General features: G+C 49.0%; 1 protein-coding gene across 1 annotated transcript in view; it reads left to right on the forward strand.

Moving 5' to 3' along the window:
• LOC310712839 (cytochrome P450 2G1-like) overlaps positions 1–17,602 on the forward strand; it is a 41,894-nt gene extending 24,292 nt beyond the window's left edge. The window contains exons 7-9 of the mRNA XM_083516248.1: positions 12,341–12,528; positions 14,123–14,264; positions 16,502–17,602. Coding sequence (XP_083372374.1) covers positions 12,341–12,528; positions 14,123–14,264; positions 16,502–16,683 — 512 coding nt within the window. The 3' untranslated portion in view covers positions 16,684–17,602. The remainder of the gene's footprint in view (positions 1–12,340; positions 12,529–14,122; positions 14,265–16,501) is intronic.
• The last annotated feature ends 170 nt before the right edge of the window (positions 17,603–17,772 follow it).

The raw sequence follows: 17,772 nt of genomic DNA on the forward strand, positions 1-17,772 counted from the left end.
TTCATCATGTCCCATTTGCATGGGGATGCGAAAGCATGGCTACGCAATTTATGGAGAGATAAGGATCCGGCGCTCCAGAATGCAGATGCCTTTATTAAAGCGATGGATGGGTGTTTTTTATCAAGTATTGACGTGGATCTTGCACGGAAGGAGGTGCATGGGCTGAGACAAGGGAGGGCCAGCGTCAGGCAGTATCATGCCCGCTTTTTCGCCTTGGTCAGTGCCCTGGAATGGGACAGAGATTCGGCTCCTGTAAGAGACCTCTTTTGGGAGGGGCTGCACAACTCGATTAAAGATGAGATCGCGAGGGGGGAGAGACCCCGAACCACCCAGGAGGTCGTTCAGAGGGCACTGGCAGTGGGGGTGAGGCTGGAAGGACGTCCGTGGAGCAGGGACGAAGGGCGTGGAGGGCGCGAACCAGCCGGGGGCCCCTCCTTCCTTCCCAGAGAAGCAGCGCGGGCGCAATCCACGCCTCCGCCAGGAGGAGGAGCCGAACCTATGGAGGTTGGAGGTGCAAGGGCTCAGTCAGCAACCAGAGCCCTAGCACCGGCAGCAGTGAAAGCGAAGCCTCCTAGAGGGAACAGGAAGTGTTACGTCTGTGAGGAGCCAGGGCATATGGCAAAAGAGTGTCCCCAGAGGCCCCACAAGCTCACTGCAGCCTCAGCAATGGTGACTGCAGCAACGCAGCAAGGAGGACCACAGCAGGGAAACGACGCTGTCTGGCTGGAGGAAGAGGCACTGGGGCCCAGCCAGACGTGTTAGTGACGCAGTCCCCAGAGATTTTACAGCCCGTGAACCCCCTCCCGCCCAAACCAGTAGTGAGGCTCACAGCATCTCTCCAGCTGCCCAATGGAATCACCATGGACGTGCCAATCACCATTGACTCAGGCAGCAATGCGGACTTTATAGGGCAGGACTTTGTCGACAGGCACGCTGTGCAGTTGCTGCCGGCCACACTGCCCCTGCAGGTTGTCACGGTGGGTGGCAGGGAGCTGCTCGGGGGGCAAGTGGTGAAGCAGACGCCACCAATGGTGATGCGACTTGGGAATCACAGAGAAATCATCAGCTTCAACGTCACTCAACTATCTGACACGCCCATTGTATTGGGCATGAGTTGGCTGGACAAGCACAGCCCAACGATGGCTTGGTACCAGAGGCAGCTGACCTTCGGCTCTTCCTTTTGTGCTGAACACTGCATCGTGCCCAGGCAGGAAGGAGAGGAAGAGGAGTCACAGCTGCTGCTAGGCACGCTGCAAGCGATTCCCCACAAGTACGCTGAATTTTTGGAAGTTTTCTGCGAGAAGGAGGCAGACAGGCTACCCCCTCACAGACCATATGACTGCAAAATTGACCTGCTGCCGGGGGCGGCGCTGCCTAAAGGGAAACTGTATTCCATGTCAGAGGACGAACTGCAAGAACTCAAGGAGTTCATTGATCATAATTTGCAGCGCGGCTTCATCCGGGAGTCCAGGGCAGTGGGGGGCAGTCCCGTATTCTTTGTTAAGAAGCGGGACACGCCCCAAAAGAGACTCGTAGTGGATTACAGGATTTTGAACAGTGTGACTAGGCCATCGGACTTCCCCATGCCCCGAATTGACGACCTCCTCGCAAAGGTACGGAAGGGCAGAGTGTTCACCAAGTTGGACCTGCGGGGGGCGTACAACCTCATTCGCATGCGGGAGGGTGATGAGTGGAAGACAGCCATGTTCACGCCACTGGGGACCTACGAATATAGAGTTATGCCTTTTGGATTGCAAAATGGCTCCCACGTTTTTCAAGCATTTATGCATCACGTGTTGGCGGGACTTCTCTACAAGACGTGCGTCTGTTTCTTAGATGACATCCTGATCTTTTCGGAGTCGCAGCAGGAGCATGACAAACACGTCAAGGAAGTGCTGAGCAGGCTAAAGCAACATAGGCTCTACGCCAAGCTGGAGAAGTGCCAATTTGACGTGCCGGAGGTGGATTTTCTGGGCTACAAGCTGTCTGACAAGGGGCTCGCCATGGACAGCGCCAAGGTTCGAGCGGTGTTGGATTGGAAGAGCCCGCGCAACCGGAAGGAGGTCCAACGGTTTGTCGGCTTTGTGAACTTCTATCGCAAGTTTATCAAGGGCTTCGCGATGCAGACGGCGGCCATCACTGACACGCTTAGCTCCAAGAAAAAGAAGTTCATTTGGACAGAGCAGGCGGAGCAGTCCTTTCAGGCACTCAAGCGTCTCTTCGCGTCGGAAGAGCAGCTGCTTCATGTCAACCCCAGCAAGCCGATGAGGGTGGAGACAGACGCCTCGGACAGAGCCGTGGGGGCGGTCCTGCTGCAGAAGGACCCGCAGGGGGTGTGGCGACCGGGAGCGTTTTACTCCAGGAAGCTCAGCAAGTCCGAGCAGAATTACACCATATGGGACAGGGAGTTGCTGGCCATTCACGCAGCGTTCAAGGCGTGGAGGCACTTTCTGATCGGCGCCAAGCACACGGTGCAGGTTTGCACGGACCACAAGAATCTAGAGCACTGGCGCACGGCACAGTTCCTGAACCAGAGGCAGATACGTTGGGCTGAGTTCTTTGCGAACTTCGACTTCCGAATAGAGTATGTCCCGGGGGACACCAACATCATGGCAGACGCTCTCTCCCGTAAGCCACAGTATCTGGAGGACGCAACACCAGCGGCCGCCATGCACATCTTCGCACCAACAGTGTGGGCGTGCGCCGCGGCGACCGTGGACCTAGAGGCGGTGCGACGAGCGTTGCAGGGGGACTCCTTCGCACAAGCAAAGATGGCAGAGGTGCAAAGGGGCAAGGCAGCGGCCGACGGTTTCCAGCTAAGAGATGGATTGCTCATCCGTAAAGGGGCCATCTACGTGCCGGGAGACGACCTTCGCGCCAAGGTGCTGCAGCAGCTGCACGACGCGCCCACGGCCGGGCACTTTGGCAAGGAGAAGACGGTGGAATTAGTAGCCAGGGATTTCTGGTGGCCTGGAATGAGAGGGGAGGTCGCAGACTACGTGGCGAGGTGTGACACCTGCCAGAGGGCCAAACCAGTGCACAAACCGCCGGCCGGACTGTTGGAACCGCTGCAAACTCCGGTCGAACCTTGGGAAAGGATGGCCCTGGACTTTGTCACGGATCTGCCCAGCTCAAGGGGCAAGACGGCAGTGCTGGTGGTGGTGGACCTGTTTTCCAAGATGGCGCATTTCATTCCGTGTGCTAAGGTGGCCACGGCGGAGCAAACCGCCAAACTGTTCATAGACCACGTGTTCAAGGTTCACGGTCTGCCACGGTCTATTCTGTCCGACCGGGGGCGGCAGTTCATCTCGAATTTCTGGCAGAAGCTGATGGGCTTCCTGAACGTCAAGATCAACCTGGCGTCGGCGAGACACCCGCAGACCAACGGGCAAGCGGAACGGGTCAATGCCATCATGCAGCAGTACCTGAGATGTTATGCAAATCAACAGCCTGCGACGTGGGTGGATTACCTGCCGCTTGCCGAGTTCGCCTACAACAACATGAAGCACGTGTCCACGGGGGTCACGCCGTTCTTCGCCAACAACGGGAGGCACCCCAGAACCTTCCCGGGACTGGAAAGAATGGGGGAGGGGGAGCCGCAGACAGCAGATGCGTTCGCGTCGGAGCTGCAGGAAGTCCACGATCAGCTGAGGCGCCACCTGGAGCTGGCCAAGCACGCATACAAGGTACAAGCAGACAAGCACAGAAGGGTTGGCGAAGAGCTCCACGTGGGAGACTGGGTTTGGTTAGCAGCCCACGCAGTGCCGGCCAGGTCGTTGGCCAAGAAGAAACTAGGGCATAAACAACTGGGGCCCTACCAAGTCGAAGAGCAGGTCAACCCGGTAGCTTTCAGACTGGCACTTCCGGAGGGTTCCAGAATGCATCCGGTATTCCACAGATCGGTGCTCACTCCCTACAAGGCACCGCACAGGTTCCAGGAACCCGGAACGGCGCCGAGTCCAGCCAGAGACAGAACAGGGCACGCGGGAGTGGCACAGAAGGAGCGCATCAACGAAGTCACGGAGATTTTGGACTCCAGATGGGGGGAAGAGGGGGTAGAATACTTTCTCGCCAAGGAGGGCACCCCGGCCAGTGCGAACAGCTGGGTGCCGGGCTACGCCTTAGACGAACCTCTGCTCAAAGACGAGTTTCATGCCCTCTTCCCACATAGACCTATGCCAGCAGACTTTTTCGACGACTGGCTTTTCACGCCCACGCTTTCGGCCAGCACGTTCCGGGGGTTCGACTCGGACGAGGAACCGACACGAGACGTCCGTTCCCCGGAGGGGTCACCCTCGGGATCTGCCTCAGAACCCTCGTATTGGTGGGACGATAGGCCAGAGGAGCAGTTCCGCAGAAAGTGGCTGGAATGCTCAGGACGAGCAACGCCGCCAGGAGGAAGTGAGGGAGAGACGGACATGGACATTTTCGGGGACGACCCTGGTTTCGAGCACGGCGGCACAGAGAGGGAAGCGGAGGTGACCGTCGTCGACGAGAGCAGGGAGGAAGACCCGGGAGAGTTCAGATGGAGGCCCGCCACGGGAAGCGACCGATATCCGACGTTTGTCCCTTTGCAACAGCAGCCCCCAGCTCCAGCACCGGAAGGAGGGGAGGGGGGAATGGGGGCTTCGAGGGGGGGATGGATGTCAGGGGTTTAGGAGCAGAGGCACGGGAAAGGGAGGAAACAGAGAGCGAAGGGGAGGAGGCAGAAGAAAAGATGAGTGATGACGACGACCCGAGATCTCCTAGTCTTTCCAGTGAATCAGAGGATTCACAGAAAGGAGCACCAGTGGCCAGGGCAAGGGGGGAGTCTAGGGGGGCACCCCAGGAAGATAGAGCCAGAGGGGACTCAGGGGGGAGCAGCTGGAAATCGGGACCAGCGTCACCGCCAGGAAGCAGGGAAGAGGAAGGGAGCCAGGGGGGAAGCGCTGGCAGCTCACCACAGGAGGGAGGGCATGAGTCAGGAGTGGCCACACCTCCATCAGGGAGCGAAGAAACGGTTAAGAGGAAAGTGGAAGGTTGGGCGCGCGCGCCAAGTTCAAATGCAGAGGAAGGCGGCGCAGTAAGCAGCCCCGAAAGGGAACCAGGTCCTAAAGCCCGGCGCAAGGAGGCAGGAGGGTCCGGGTCAGCGTCAGAAGAATCCCGGAAGGAAGAAGCCCCGGGGGGTAGAGGGACCCAGAGGAGGACAGTCCGGCGGAAAAGGTGGAGCAAGGCTAGGATATTAAGTTGGTGCACACGGGGCGGAGACTCAGACGGAGCTTCGCCGACCTAGCTACTAGACGTAGAGTTGCGCGCAGCAGCGTGAGAATGGAAACTGTAATTCAATAAAGACTTTTACTTAATGATCGCTGGCTAGCGTGATCCTCCGTGAGCTAGGATCTTCAAGCAGCTCTGACAACTTCCAAGGAAAGCACCTTGGGGGCTATAATCCATTGGCAGTAGGGAAGGGGGGGATTCAATTCAGTTCACATTTAAAAACACTTTCTGAAACCGTATGCAAACTGAAACACAGCCAATCTTCAAAATTCACACTTATCTGAATTTTGCGAGGCAGCATCCCAGTCAAGTAACATGCATAAGAATGCATGTTTCTTTGAATGTTAATGGCTTAAAAAATAAAACAAAGAGAAATAAGATAGAACACATTTTAAAGAAAAAAAATAGGACATAATTTGCCTGCAGGAAACACATGTGGCTAGAAGACACAGAAGAGTATTGAATAACAAGAAATTAGAAACCGAATTTATCACCTCTGGTATCCAAAAAAGAGGGTAATTGTTATATATGTAAACCCAAAAATAGCGTCAAAATTCATTTTTAAAGATGAAGAAGGCAGATTACTGGGTGTGCAATTAACAAGAGGGATAGAAAATATAATAGCTGTAGGAATTTGTGCACCAAATGGAAATAAAACACAGTATTTTAAATCAGTTGAGGAAAAATTGTTAGAACATATCAATGAAGAGATTATTCTAATGGGTTATCTTAATGGGGTCATCTCACTGGAATTAGATAGAACAGAAAGAGGGGGGAATCAAAAGAAGGGAGACTTCCACAATCCTTCTTCCAAATGGCAGAAGATTTAAATTTAAAAGGCACATGGAGACATAAATACCCAAATGAAAAACAATTCATGCATCACTCAGAGGCACAACAATCGGCAGGAATAATTGATGGGACCTGGGTTACAAACAATTTAACCTTGAAAATTAGAAAGGTAGAAATACAACCTAAATCAGTATGAGATCACAACCCAATCATGTTAGAGTTGAGAAGTGCTAGAGTCCTGTCTAGTCAAGTTGTGTGGGATCAATGCCAATCTGTTACCTCTGAGGATATGGACAGGCTGCTTGGACGAGTGAAACCACCACCTGTCTCCTTGATCCTTGCCCACACTGAGGGCCCCGCTCCTGCCACTCACCACCTGACCCAGGGCGGGGCCTGACAGGCCTCATAAGGACTGCTGTTGCCACCCAGGAGGATTCCCCTGTGTGAGTGCCTGAGGGTCCCGCTCCTGTCACTCACCACCTGACCCAGGGCGGGGCCTGACAGGCCTCATAAGGACGGTTGTTGTTGCTGCTGCTGCTGCTGCTGTCCAGGAGGACTCGGAGGGGTGCAGAGTTCTTTTAAAAATGTTTTAAAATTTTCTTTTTTCCTTTTGATTTTTTTGTATGTGGGGGGTGGGGTGGGATGGATGTTTGGTTGGGCTTGGGAATTTGTTTGATTTTAATGTATTTGTAATTTTTACAGTTTTTTTGTTTGTATTCTTTTTTTGAAGGTTTTATTTTGTTCTTAAGGGGAGGGGTCAGGGCTGCCGGGAGTGGGTCCCAGTCAACAAAATGGCTGGGGCATGTTCCACAAGAGGGGATGCACTGGGACAACCGATCTCAGTGATCACGGGTAGGAGGAGGAGTTACGCTAAGACCAGACCATGCCATTACAGAGGAGGCAGGTTTAGTCATTGTCTGAGGACTATCCCTGCCTCCAGGTCTGGTCCTGACCGGACGGATACTGGAATCAGCAAGGGATACCCACATGACCTGAAGGTGCTGCTGTGCAATGCCAGGTCAATGATTCATAAGACCATTGCCATCCATGACGTGATCGTGGATGGAGGACTTGACCTGGCATGTGTGACAGAGACTTGGTTGGATGAAGCAGATGGGCCTGTCCTTGCCGCTGCTTGTCCACCAGGTTTCTCTTACGCACAGCAACCCAGGCCTTGTGGGTGGGGAGGGGGGGTTGCAGTGATTTTTAGGAAGTCATTAGTTTGCACCAGGCGTCCTATTGGAAAGACCCAGTTCTCTGAGTGCATGTTCTGGAAGTTGGGCAATAGGGGCAGTACAGGATTCCTTTTGGTGTACCGACCTCCCCGCTGCACCAAGGATTCCCTGCCCGAGCTGCTTCAGGTCGTGGCGGATGTCCTCCTGGAGACACCTAGTTTGGTTGTCCTAGGGGATTTTAACATCCATGCCGACACGACCTTACAAGGGGCCGCTCGGGACTTCGTGGAAAGCATGGCCTCCATGAGGCTGTCCCTGAATAAGTCTGGCCCAACTCATAGCCACGGGCATGCCTTAGACCTGGTGTTCACCTCTATGGATGTTGGTGATCTGACACTAAGTAAAAGCGAAACCAAAGAAGTACCATGGTCAGATCACTTCCTGGTGCAACTGGACTTCTCCGCAACCCTTCCCCTCTGCAGGGAGGTGGGACCGATTCAGATGGTCCGCCCCCGCCACTTAATGGATCCAAATGGTTTCCAGAGAGTGGTAGGGGATGTTTTATCCCATGTTGATGGCCTTTCAGCTGATTCCCTGGTGGCCCGCTGGAATGTGGAGTTAACCAGGGCTATTGACTGTTTGGCTCCAAAGCGCCCTCTCCGATTGCATGGAGCCCGGACAGCCCCGTGGTTTTCCACGGATCTGAGGGCAATGAAACAATTGTTGAGACGGCTAGAGCGCCGGTGGCGGATAACCCATTCTGAATCTGACCGGACACGGGTTAGAGCTCAATGTCGAGCCTACCAAGTGGCGATAGCGACGGCGAAGAAGACTTTCTTCACCGCCTCTATTGCATCTGCGGAAAACAGCAGCAGGAGACTCTTTCAGGTGGTTCGCAGTTTAGCGGAACCACCTGCTCCATCAGGGCCCAGTAGGGGCCACATGATCTCCTGCAATGACTTTGCAAAGTTTTTTGCAGATAAAGTCGCTCAGATTTGAGAAGAGGTAGACTCCACCGTGGGAGCAGGGCCGGGGCGGGAGAGTGCTAGAGTCCTGTCTAGTCAAGTTGTGTGGGATCAATTCCAATCTGTTACCCCCGAGGATGTGGACAGGCTGCTTGGACGAGTGAAACCAACCACTTGCCTCCTTGATCCTTGCCCATCCTGGCTTATAAAAGCTAGCCGGGAAGGACTGGGCGATGGGCTTCGTGGGGTGGTGAATGCTTCCCTCTGTGAGGGAGCCTTCCCAGACCCGCTGAAAGAGGCGGTTATTAAACCACTTCTTAAAAAACCATCTTTAGATGCGGCCACGATGGCCAACTATCACCCAGTCTCAAATCTTCCATTCTTGGGCAAGGTGATTGAGCGAGTGGTTGCTGAACAACTCCAGGCACGCCTGGAAGAAGCGGACCATTTGGATCCCTTCCAGTCGGGATTCAGGCCTCATCATGGGACTGAAACTGCCTTGGTCGCACTGGTTGATGATCTCCGGCGGGCTAGGGACAAAGGTGAGAGCTGTTTCCTAGTTCTGCTGGATCTCTCAGCGGTGTTTGATACCATCGACCATAACATCCTTCTGGACCGTCTTGAGGGGCTGGGAGCTGGGGGTACTGTCATTCAGTGGTTCTGCTCCTTCCTCCTGGGCCATGTTCAGAAAGTGGTGTTGGGGGATGAGTGTTCAGACCCCTGGGCTCTCACTTGTGGGGTGCCTCAGGGTTCTGTCCTCTCCCCCATGCTTTTCAACATCTACATGCAGCCGCTGGGAGAGATCATCAGGGGGTTTGGGCTGGGTGTTCATCAGTATGCGGATGACACCCAGCTCTACCTCTCTTTCAAATCAGAACCAGTGAAGGCAGTGAAGGTCCTGTGTGAGTGTCTGGAGGCGGCTGGAGGTTGGATGGGCAAGTGAATTATTATCAAAGGTTTATTAACCATTTTGCAACCCTTGCCACCCCTTTGACGAAACCTGTTAAGGTGGCCTGGACTGAAGAGTGTCAGTGTGCTTTTGATATGCTAAAACAGGGATTAATGAGCTCAACAGTGATGCTTGCACCCAACCAGCCGCGTCCATTTGTAGTACAGACAGATGCTAGCCAGACTGGGTTGGGGAGCCTGGCGTCCAGTTGTGTATTTGAGCAAAAAATTGCTACCACGTGAGCAGAATTATTCCACTGTTGAAAAGGAATGTCTTGCTTTGGTTTGGGCTTGGGTCAAACTCCGTCCCTACTTGTGGGGGAATAATTTCAAAGTCCAAACTGATCATTCACCCTTCTGCTAGTTAGAAAGAGTGAAACACACTAACCAGAAGATGGGGGGGGGGTCCTTTGCTCTTCCAGATTTAAGAATGTATTATGAAGCCTCATGCCTATGCTGGATTAAAGAGTGGATGCAGTTAGTTAACACAGATATACTGGATACTGAGGGCTGGAATAATAGGTATGGATGGCATGCCTATCTTGTCTATAACAAAGTTAAGATGGATAAAGGGTTTCTAAATCACATAATTAGGAGTTCATTATATAAAGTGTGGATAAAATATCAAGCTCTATTAGAACCCATAATTCTGTGGTGGACCTCACCTTTGGAGGCATTCTCAGTTAAAAAAAATGGGGAAAAACTGGGCTACATGTTATCAATTATAAAAGAAGAACATGGCAAATTGAAATTGAAAACTTTTGAGGAAATCAAACAACACTGCACAGACTGGTTGCAATACTACCAATTAAACATCTTTAATTCTTGGGCTCCCTGATCACTGCAGATGGTGACAGTAGCCACAAAATTAAAAGGCAGAGATTTCTTTTTCTCCATCTGCCTGCTTCTTGGGAGAAAAGCAATGACAAACCTAGACAGTATCTTAAAAAGCAGAGACATCACCTTGCCAATAAAGGTCCGTATAGTTAAAGCTATGGTTTTCCCAGTAGTGATGTATGGAAGTGAGAGCTGGACCATAAAGAAGGCTGATCGCCAAAGAACTGATGCTTTTGAATTCTGGTGCTGGAGGAGACTCTTGAGAGTCCCATGGACTGCAAGAAGATCAAACCTATCCATTCTGAAGGAAATCAGCCCTGAGTGCTCACTGGAAGGACAGATCATGAAGCTGAGGCTCCAAGACTTTGGCCACCTCAGGAAAACAGAAGACTCCCTGGAAAAGACCCTGATGTTGGGAAAGATGGAGGGCACAAGGAGAAGGGGACGACAGAAGACGAGATGGTTGGATAGTGTTCTCGACGCTACCAACACGAATTTGACGAAATTCCATGAGGCAGTGGAAGACAGGAGTGCCTGGCACGCTCTGGTCCAGGGGGTCACAAAGAGTTGGACACGACTAAACGATTAAACAACAACAAAAATTTGGATAAGAAAATTGGCATTGCTAAAGAATCTAAATTACAGAAAGAACTGTAACAAAACACAAAGAAATTACTATCCAAAACTTATAATTTATTGTTAGATTGGGAATTAAAAGATGAGGAAGTAAAAGAGGTGATGATCAGGTGGGCCCAAGACTTTGGTTATACCATTCAGATGGATCAATGGGGGAAATTGTGGAAACAAGCTATCAGATTTACTGCTTGCTACACAGTGAGAAAACCTGATGAAGGTGATGTACTGAGCTCCTGTATACCTGAAGGAGCGTCTCCACCCCCATCGTTCAGCCCGGACACTGAGGTCCAGAGCCCAGGGCCTTCTGGCGGTTCCCTCATTACAAGAAGTGAGGCTACAGGGAACCAGACAGAGGGCCTTCTTGGTGGTGGCGCCCGCCCTGTGGAACGCCCTCCCATCAGATGTCAAAGAGATAAACAATTACCTGACATTCAGAAGACATCTTAAGGCAGTCCTGTTCTGGGAAGTTTTTAATATGTAACGCTGTATTGTTTTTAACACTTGATTGGGAGCCGCCAGAGTGGCTGGGGAAACTCAGCCAGATGGGCGGGGTATAAATAAATAAATAAATAATAATAATAATAATAATAATTAATAATAATAATTACAGGTGGTACATGACTCCCAAGATATACAAATTAAAATATGTGCTGGAGATGCAAAAAGAAGGAACGATGTACCATGTATGGTGGGGATGTGGGGAAATAAAAAAATTCTGGAGTAGCATAAATGAGGAATTAAAAGATGTTTAAAACATCTTTTGAGGAAAAACCAGAATCATTTCTATTAGGTATAGTTACACCAGACATCCTCTCTGATAAGAAAAAAAGTGATTTTATATGCTACAGCTATTGCCAGAATACTAATAGCTAGAAGCTGGAAAGGAGAAATTGTTCCAACAGCGGACTTGCAAAACAAGCTGTGAATTTATGGAACTGGCTAAAATGACAGCAGCTATTAGATTCCAATCAAATCAGAAATTGAGAAAAGACTGGGAATGCGTAGAAGAATATATGACAAAACGTTGTTCCAAAACACAACTATTGATATGTATTGACTGAAGTTTGTAAAGTCAAGTAAAAAATAAGAAAAGACGACTTATGGGGAATAAGTAAATACTATGTATAACACAATTTAAAAGGGAAGGGAAAGGAGATTATTAGCCGCTTTGATACTCCTTCGGGTAGTGATAAAGCGGGATATCAAATCCAAACTCTCTTAATGAAAAACAAAAGAGGCCGTGCTGGTCTGGAGGGAGGTCACAATGGTAGAAACAAGGGAAATATAAGTTCACAGATAGACACATATATATGGCATATAATTTGGAATGTACTATACAGAACGATAGAATGTGCAACAATGTAATTTTGCAGAAACATTAATTAAAAAATAGCGAAAATAAACAAAAGATGCATTATATTCGGGACAGTTTATGCATTTTTTTAAAAGGTCTGCATGCAAATGTGTATACGGTATTAGGAGAAATTCACAAGGAAATGTTGGTGACACTTTATTTTTTATTATTGCAAACTGATGTGGAAAACTGAAATTTGGAAAACTGAAATTGAAAAGATTCTCCCCTCCCTATGTGGATATGGCTAATTCTGAGCAGTCTCCCAAAATTCCAGAGTGCGGGGGGGGGGGCTGGGGGTTAAAACCAGTTTCAAACTGCATTTCCACGCGTAGCATAAACGGGAGCCCAACGCTACCCTCTGCCCGTCTCTGCTGCAGAAAAAGTGATCCGAGAGATCGACGATGTGATCGGGAGGGACCGCGTGCCGGCGGTGGAGAAGCGGGCCCAAATGCCATACACGGATGCGGTGATCCACGAGATCCAGAGGTTTAGTGACGTCATCCCCACCAACCTGCCCCACGCCCTGACCCGGACGGTGCAGCTCAGGGGCTACACGCTGCCTAAGGTGAGCCATGTTGGGATTTTTGACTACATGCTATTTGATATAGCTTCCCACAGAAGCAATTAAGGAGTTGGCCAAAGGCCAAGAAGACTGAGCAGAGGCAGGTATTCTGCCTAGAGATATGGGGCCTTGGATACAACTCTGCTATTGGTCGAGGTCTCCACATAGGCATGATGACTCATGAGAGAGCCAGTGTGGTGTAGTGGTTAAGAGCGGTGGACTCGTAATCTGGGGAACCGGGTTCGCATCTCCGCTCCTCCACATGCAGCTGCTGGGTGACCTTGGGCCAGTCACACTTCTCTGAAGTCTCTCAGCCCCACTCACCTCACAGAGTGTTTGTTGTGGAGGAGGAAGGGAAAGGAGAATGTTAGCCGTTTTGAGACTCCTTAGGGTAGTGATAAAGCGGGATATCAAATCCAAACTCCTCCTCCTCCTCCTCTTCTTCTTCTTCTTCTTCTTCTTCTTCTTCTTCTTCTTCTTCTTCTTCTTCATGACTGTTATGGTTCTGGACAGTTAAGAGTTAACACTCCAGGAGCATTCTTATTAACTGGGTGCACTGCCCACATGACACGGGCATTGTCCTTTGATCTATGCTCTCTGGGGGCTGCCGAGAGCAGTCCGTCTGAGAAAGTGAGCAAGGTAGTTTGGTTTGTTAGAGACAGAAAGCTGCAAGCATGCAGCTAGATTCTGTAGCTTTTTCTTTTCTGTTTTTGTATGCTTCTAAATAAAGAGTGATGGGACATGGGTGGTGCTGTGGGTGAAACCAGAGAGCCTAGGACTTGCCGATCAGAAGGTCGGCGGTTCAAATCCCCGCGAGGGGTGAGCTCCCGTTGCTCGGTCCCTGCTCCTGCCCACCTAGCAGTTCGAAAGCACGTCAAAGTGCAAGTAGATAAAGAGGTACCGCTCCGGCAGGAAGGTAAACAGCGTTTCCGTGCGCTGCTCTGGTTCGCCAGAAGCGGCTTAGCCATGCTGGCCACATGACCCGGAAGCTGTACGCCGGCTCCCTTGGCCAATAAAGCAAGATGAGCGCCGCAACCCCAGAGTCGGACACGACTGGACCTAATGGTCAGGGGTCCCTTTACCTTTTAACCTGCATTTCAGGGGGTTGGATTAGACAATCCTTTGGGTCCCTTCCAACTCTACAATTCTGTAGAGGGACACTGGTTGCGCTGTGGTCTAAAGCACTGAGCCTCTTAGTCTTGCCAATCAGAAGGTTGGCGATTCAAATCCCCGCGACGGAGTGATTTCCCGTTGCTCAGTCCCTGCTCCTGCCAACCTAGCAGTTCGAAAGCATGGCAAAGTGCAAGTAGATAAAGAGGTACCGCTCCGGCAGGAAGGTAAACAGCGTTTCCGTGCGCTGCTCTGGTTCGCCAGAAGCGGCTTAGTCATGCTGGCCACATGACCCAGAAGCTGTATGCCGGCTCCCTCGGCTAATAAAGCGAGATGAGCGCCGCAACCCCAGAGTCGGACACGACTGGACCTAATGGTCAAGGGTCCCTTTACCTTTACCTTTAAGAGGCTTCCAGTTGCCTTCTGAGTTAAGGCTGTGGCAGATCCCAACCCACCTCTGTCCTTCCCTTCTCTCACCTGCCTCTAGGGCACGGATGTCATTCCCTTGCTGACCTCTGTGCTGAAAGACCCCGAATGCTTCAGTGACCCCGAGAACTTCAACCCAGCCCACTTCTTGGACGAAGAGGGTCGCTTTAAGAAGAATGATGCCTTCATGCCCTTCTCCACAGGTACTGGGTTGAGGATGGCAGGAGGGAGGTATTCATAGGTTATTTGGTGGGGGTACTTGGCCTGACTGAAATGCTATTTCATCCCTCAAATCTCCCTCTCATAATCTACAGTGGTACCTCGGGTTACCTACGCTTCAGGTTACAGACTCCGCTAACCTAGAAATAGTGCTTCAGGTTAAGAACTTTGCTTCAGGATGAGAACAGAAATCATGCTCCGGCGGTGCAGCGGCAGCAGGAGGCCCCATTAGCTAAAGTGGTGCTTCAGGTTAAGAACAGTTTCAGGTTAAGTACGGACCTCCGGAACGAATTAAGTACTTAACCCGAGGTACCACTGTAGAGGGATAACTTCTGCACCATCGGAAGACCAAATTTTTAATAAGGAATGGGGAAAATTTACAACTTATCTTAAAAGACCATTGTAAACAGTTAAAATTGTTAGTAGGATTAGAATATCACTTGTAGTTTAAGGTTGAATTCTGGGCATAATGGAGCAGGCAAATGATTTGGAGTATCATAAAAGATGCGGGAGGAAATGATTAATAATGAGACCCTCAAAGGGGAGGATGGAAGTCCAGGAGATTCCTTGGAATCTTGTTTTAATTATTTATATATCTCTGTAATATATAAATATATATATATATAAATATATATTTATTTATTTATATATATTTATATATAAATATATAAATATATAAATATATATGCTCTGGTCCATGGGGTCACAAAGAGTCGGGCACGACTAAACGACTAAACCACAACATCATCATCTCTGTGAATTTTTAATTTGAAAAACCTGTGGCGTTTGCCTCCTAGGTGGGTCATAAGGAAAGGGTTAAATGAGTGTGATGTGACTGGCCAGAGAGAAACTGATAGGAGGAGTTAGAGTGAGAGTGAAGCTGTGCGGAAGTCAGTTGAGGGTTGGGAGTTGAAGAAGGAAGAGGGAGGTTAAGTCTGTGGGTTGGTGGAGTTGTGTTGTGAGTGAGTGAGAGGTTGTTAGGTGGAGTCAGATAGATAGTTGGAATAAGCAGTTTGAAGTTGTTAGGAACGCATATACGATATACGATATCTTTATTGTCATTGTCCCATGCAGAACAATGAAATTGAAAAACTACATAAAAACTACATAAAACATTCAAAAATCCCTAAAAACTCTGAAACCCCATTTTAAAATACACTATACTATAGAGACCCTTTCTGCTGCGTTCAGAACCAGAATTGCATTTGGATAGAAACTGTTTCTCAGGCGGCTAGTCCTGGTCTTTATAACCCTATACCTTCTTCCAGAAGGCAGAAGCTGAAAGAGATCATTTCCCGGGTGCGCACTATCCTGCGCTATCTCTGCAGCTTTCTTATGGCCCCTGGAAGCATAATTTGATCCAAGGTGGGAAGAGTGCACCCAATTATTCTCTCTGCAGTCTTTACAACCCTGGATAGCACTGTTTTTTCCCTGGCCGTGCAGCTCCCAAACCACACACACAGACCACAGACAGTTAAGGAACTAAGATTAAGAAACTGCCAAGTAAAATTAACTGAAACCATAAGCTTGCCCATGCCTATAAATAAACTTGATTATTTGTTAATGTTAGCAACTGTCTGGACTCCCTGAGTGTTCAGTTTCTGTTAATTGATTCTCATGAAAACTTACAGATTCTGGCTTCACACAATTAACTCAAGGCAGTGTCAATTTACTCTTGGCAGAAAGCCAAGGTCTGCTTGACCTAGAAACTATTTACACTGATTGGTTAACGACCAGCACTCAACTCTGTTATCTAGGAATGCTAGCACAGTTTGGCGTGTTAGGTGTGTTGAAGGAGTAGAAGTGCTGTGTATGGTTAAGAGAGAGAGAGAAAGAAAGGATTTATTTGCTTTGCTTTGTATACAGAAACTCTGCTGGTTTTTTTTCCTTTTTAATAAATCCTGTAAATAGTTATTCTGAGTCTAGCTGACTAGTCATTTCCACCTCAACTAGCTTCTTCGCTGTGCAGGAAAACTCTGCTACGTTTGGGCTAAAGCCATTAGGGCTATGCCTGACACTTCAAAGTTCCAAGGGAAACGGGTTGGTGGCAGCGAAGAAAGCAATCACAGTGGTGGCACAGGGTCAACAGACCGTCAAACGTCCAGGGGCCCTGTGTGATCGCCACAAAAACAAATAACAATTTGTAAAAAATAAATAAATTAAATTTGTACCATCAAACACCAGACTAAAGCCATAAAGTGCTGCTTGATTCTCTCCGCAGGGAAACGGATCTGTGCCGGGGAAAGCCTAGCGCGCATGGAGCTCTTTGTCTTCCTGACTTCCATCCTGCAACATTTCACGCTCAAGTCCCCCGACAACCCCGAGGACATCGACCTCACAGCCACAGCAAATGGTTTTGCAAACATCCCACCCGCCTACCAGCTCTGCACTGTCCCGCGCTGAGGAACGATTGGTTGAGAAGCGGGGCAGGGAAAGGGGCAACAAATTTAATTGGGTGGGGGTTTTTTGGGGGGGGACACTAAACATTACGGGTGGTGCCTGGGAGGTAGTGGCCAATGTGCTATAATCCATGGAATGAAGCCATACAAATGAGGCTTCTGGACTTTTGGAATGGAAGTTTCGAGGTCTAAGTCAAGCAACCTGGCTTGGTTTTTCTTTATCTGAAAGTGGTCAATAATGCTACTCAGAAACCAGGTTGGTTTCACCTGTGGTCTCTTGATTTTTTGCCTAATTAAAATGGAAGCTAGTTTCTGCACCTGGTGCAGGAAGGAATGTGATAGAATAATTGGTTAATTGAAACTGTATTTATTTATTATACCATAGATATGCCTGCCAACCAAACCTATTATCACAACCTTCTAAATCCAACAAATCTGTTTTCTAACAACATCCATTCCTTCAACCAACAGAGGCAAGACGCTTCATAATATAATTTCAAGTCTGGCAAGGCAAAGCCCCCTCTTTAACATCTGTTAACAATTTGAATTGGATTCTTGGTTTCTTCCCCTGCCAGATATATCTTGAAATTATTTTTTGCCATTCCTTAAATATCACTGCCCCCTTGATTATTGGAATTGATTGAAACAAAAATAACATTTTTGGTAACACGTTCATTTTGATAACAGATATCCTTCCCCACAGAGATAGTTTCATCCTTCTCCATACTTCCAGATCTCTCAGTTCCGTTCCACATCATTGTATAATTATTTTGAAATCAATCTATAGTCTTTGATGTTAACCAAATTTCTAAATATTTTTTTAACTGCTTTATACCAATCTGCTGTTGCAACATATCCACCAAATTTTGTTTCATATTTTTAACTAACATTTTAGTTTTCTTTCTATTTAATTTAAAACCTGCTACTTGTCTGAATTGTTCTATTTCTTCTGATACTTCAGCATTGGATAATGGTTCATCTATTGTTAGTACCAAGTCATCTGCAAAGGCTTGAGCAACTTTCTTATTTCTACACCCCATTCACTGCGCATTCTGTGTTAGTGAAGTAGCTCAACACACTAAACATTACTGGT

This window comes from Podarcis liolepis (assembly GCF_965112155.1).
Source record: "Podarcis liolepis genome assembly, chromosome: 7".
NCBI lineage: Eukaryota > Metazoa > Chordata > Lepidosauria > Squamata > Lacertidae > Podarcis > Podarcis liolepis.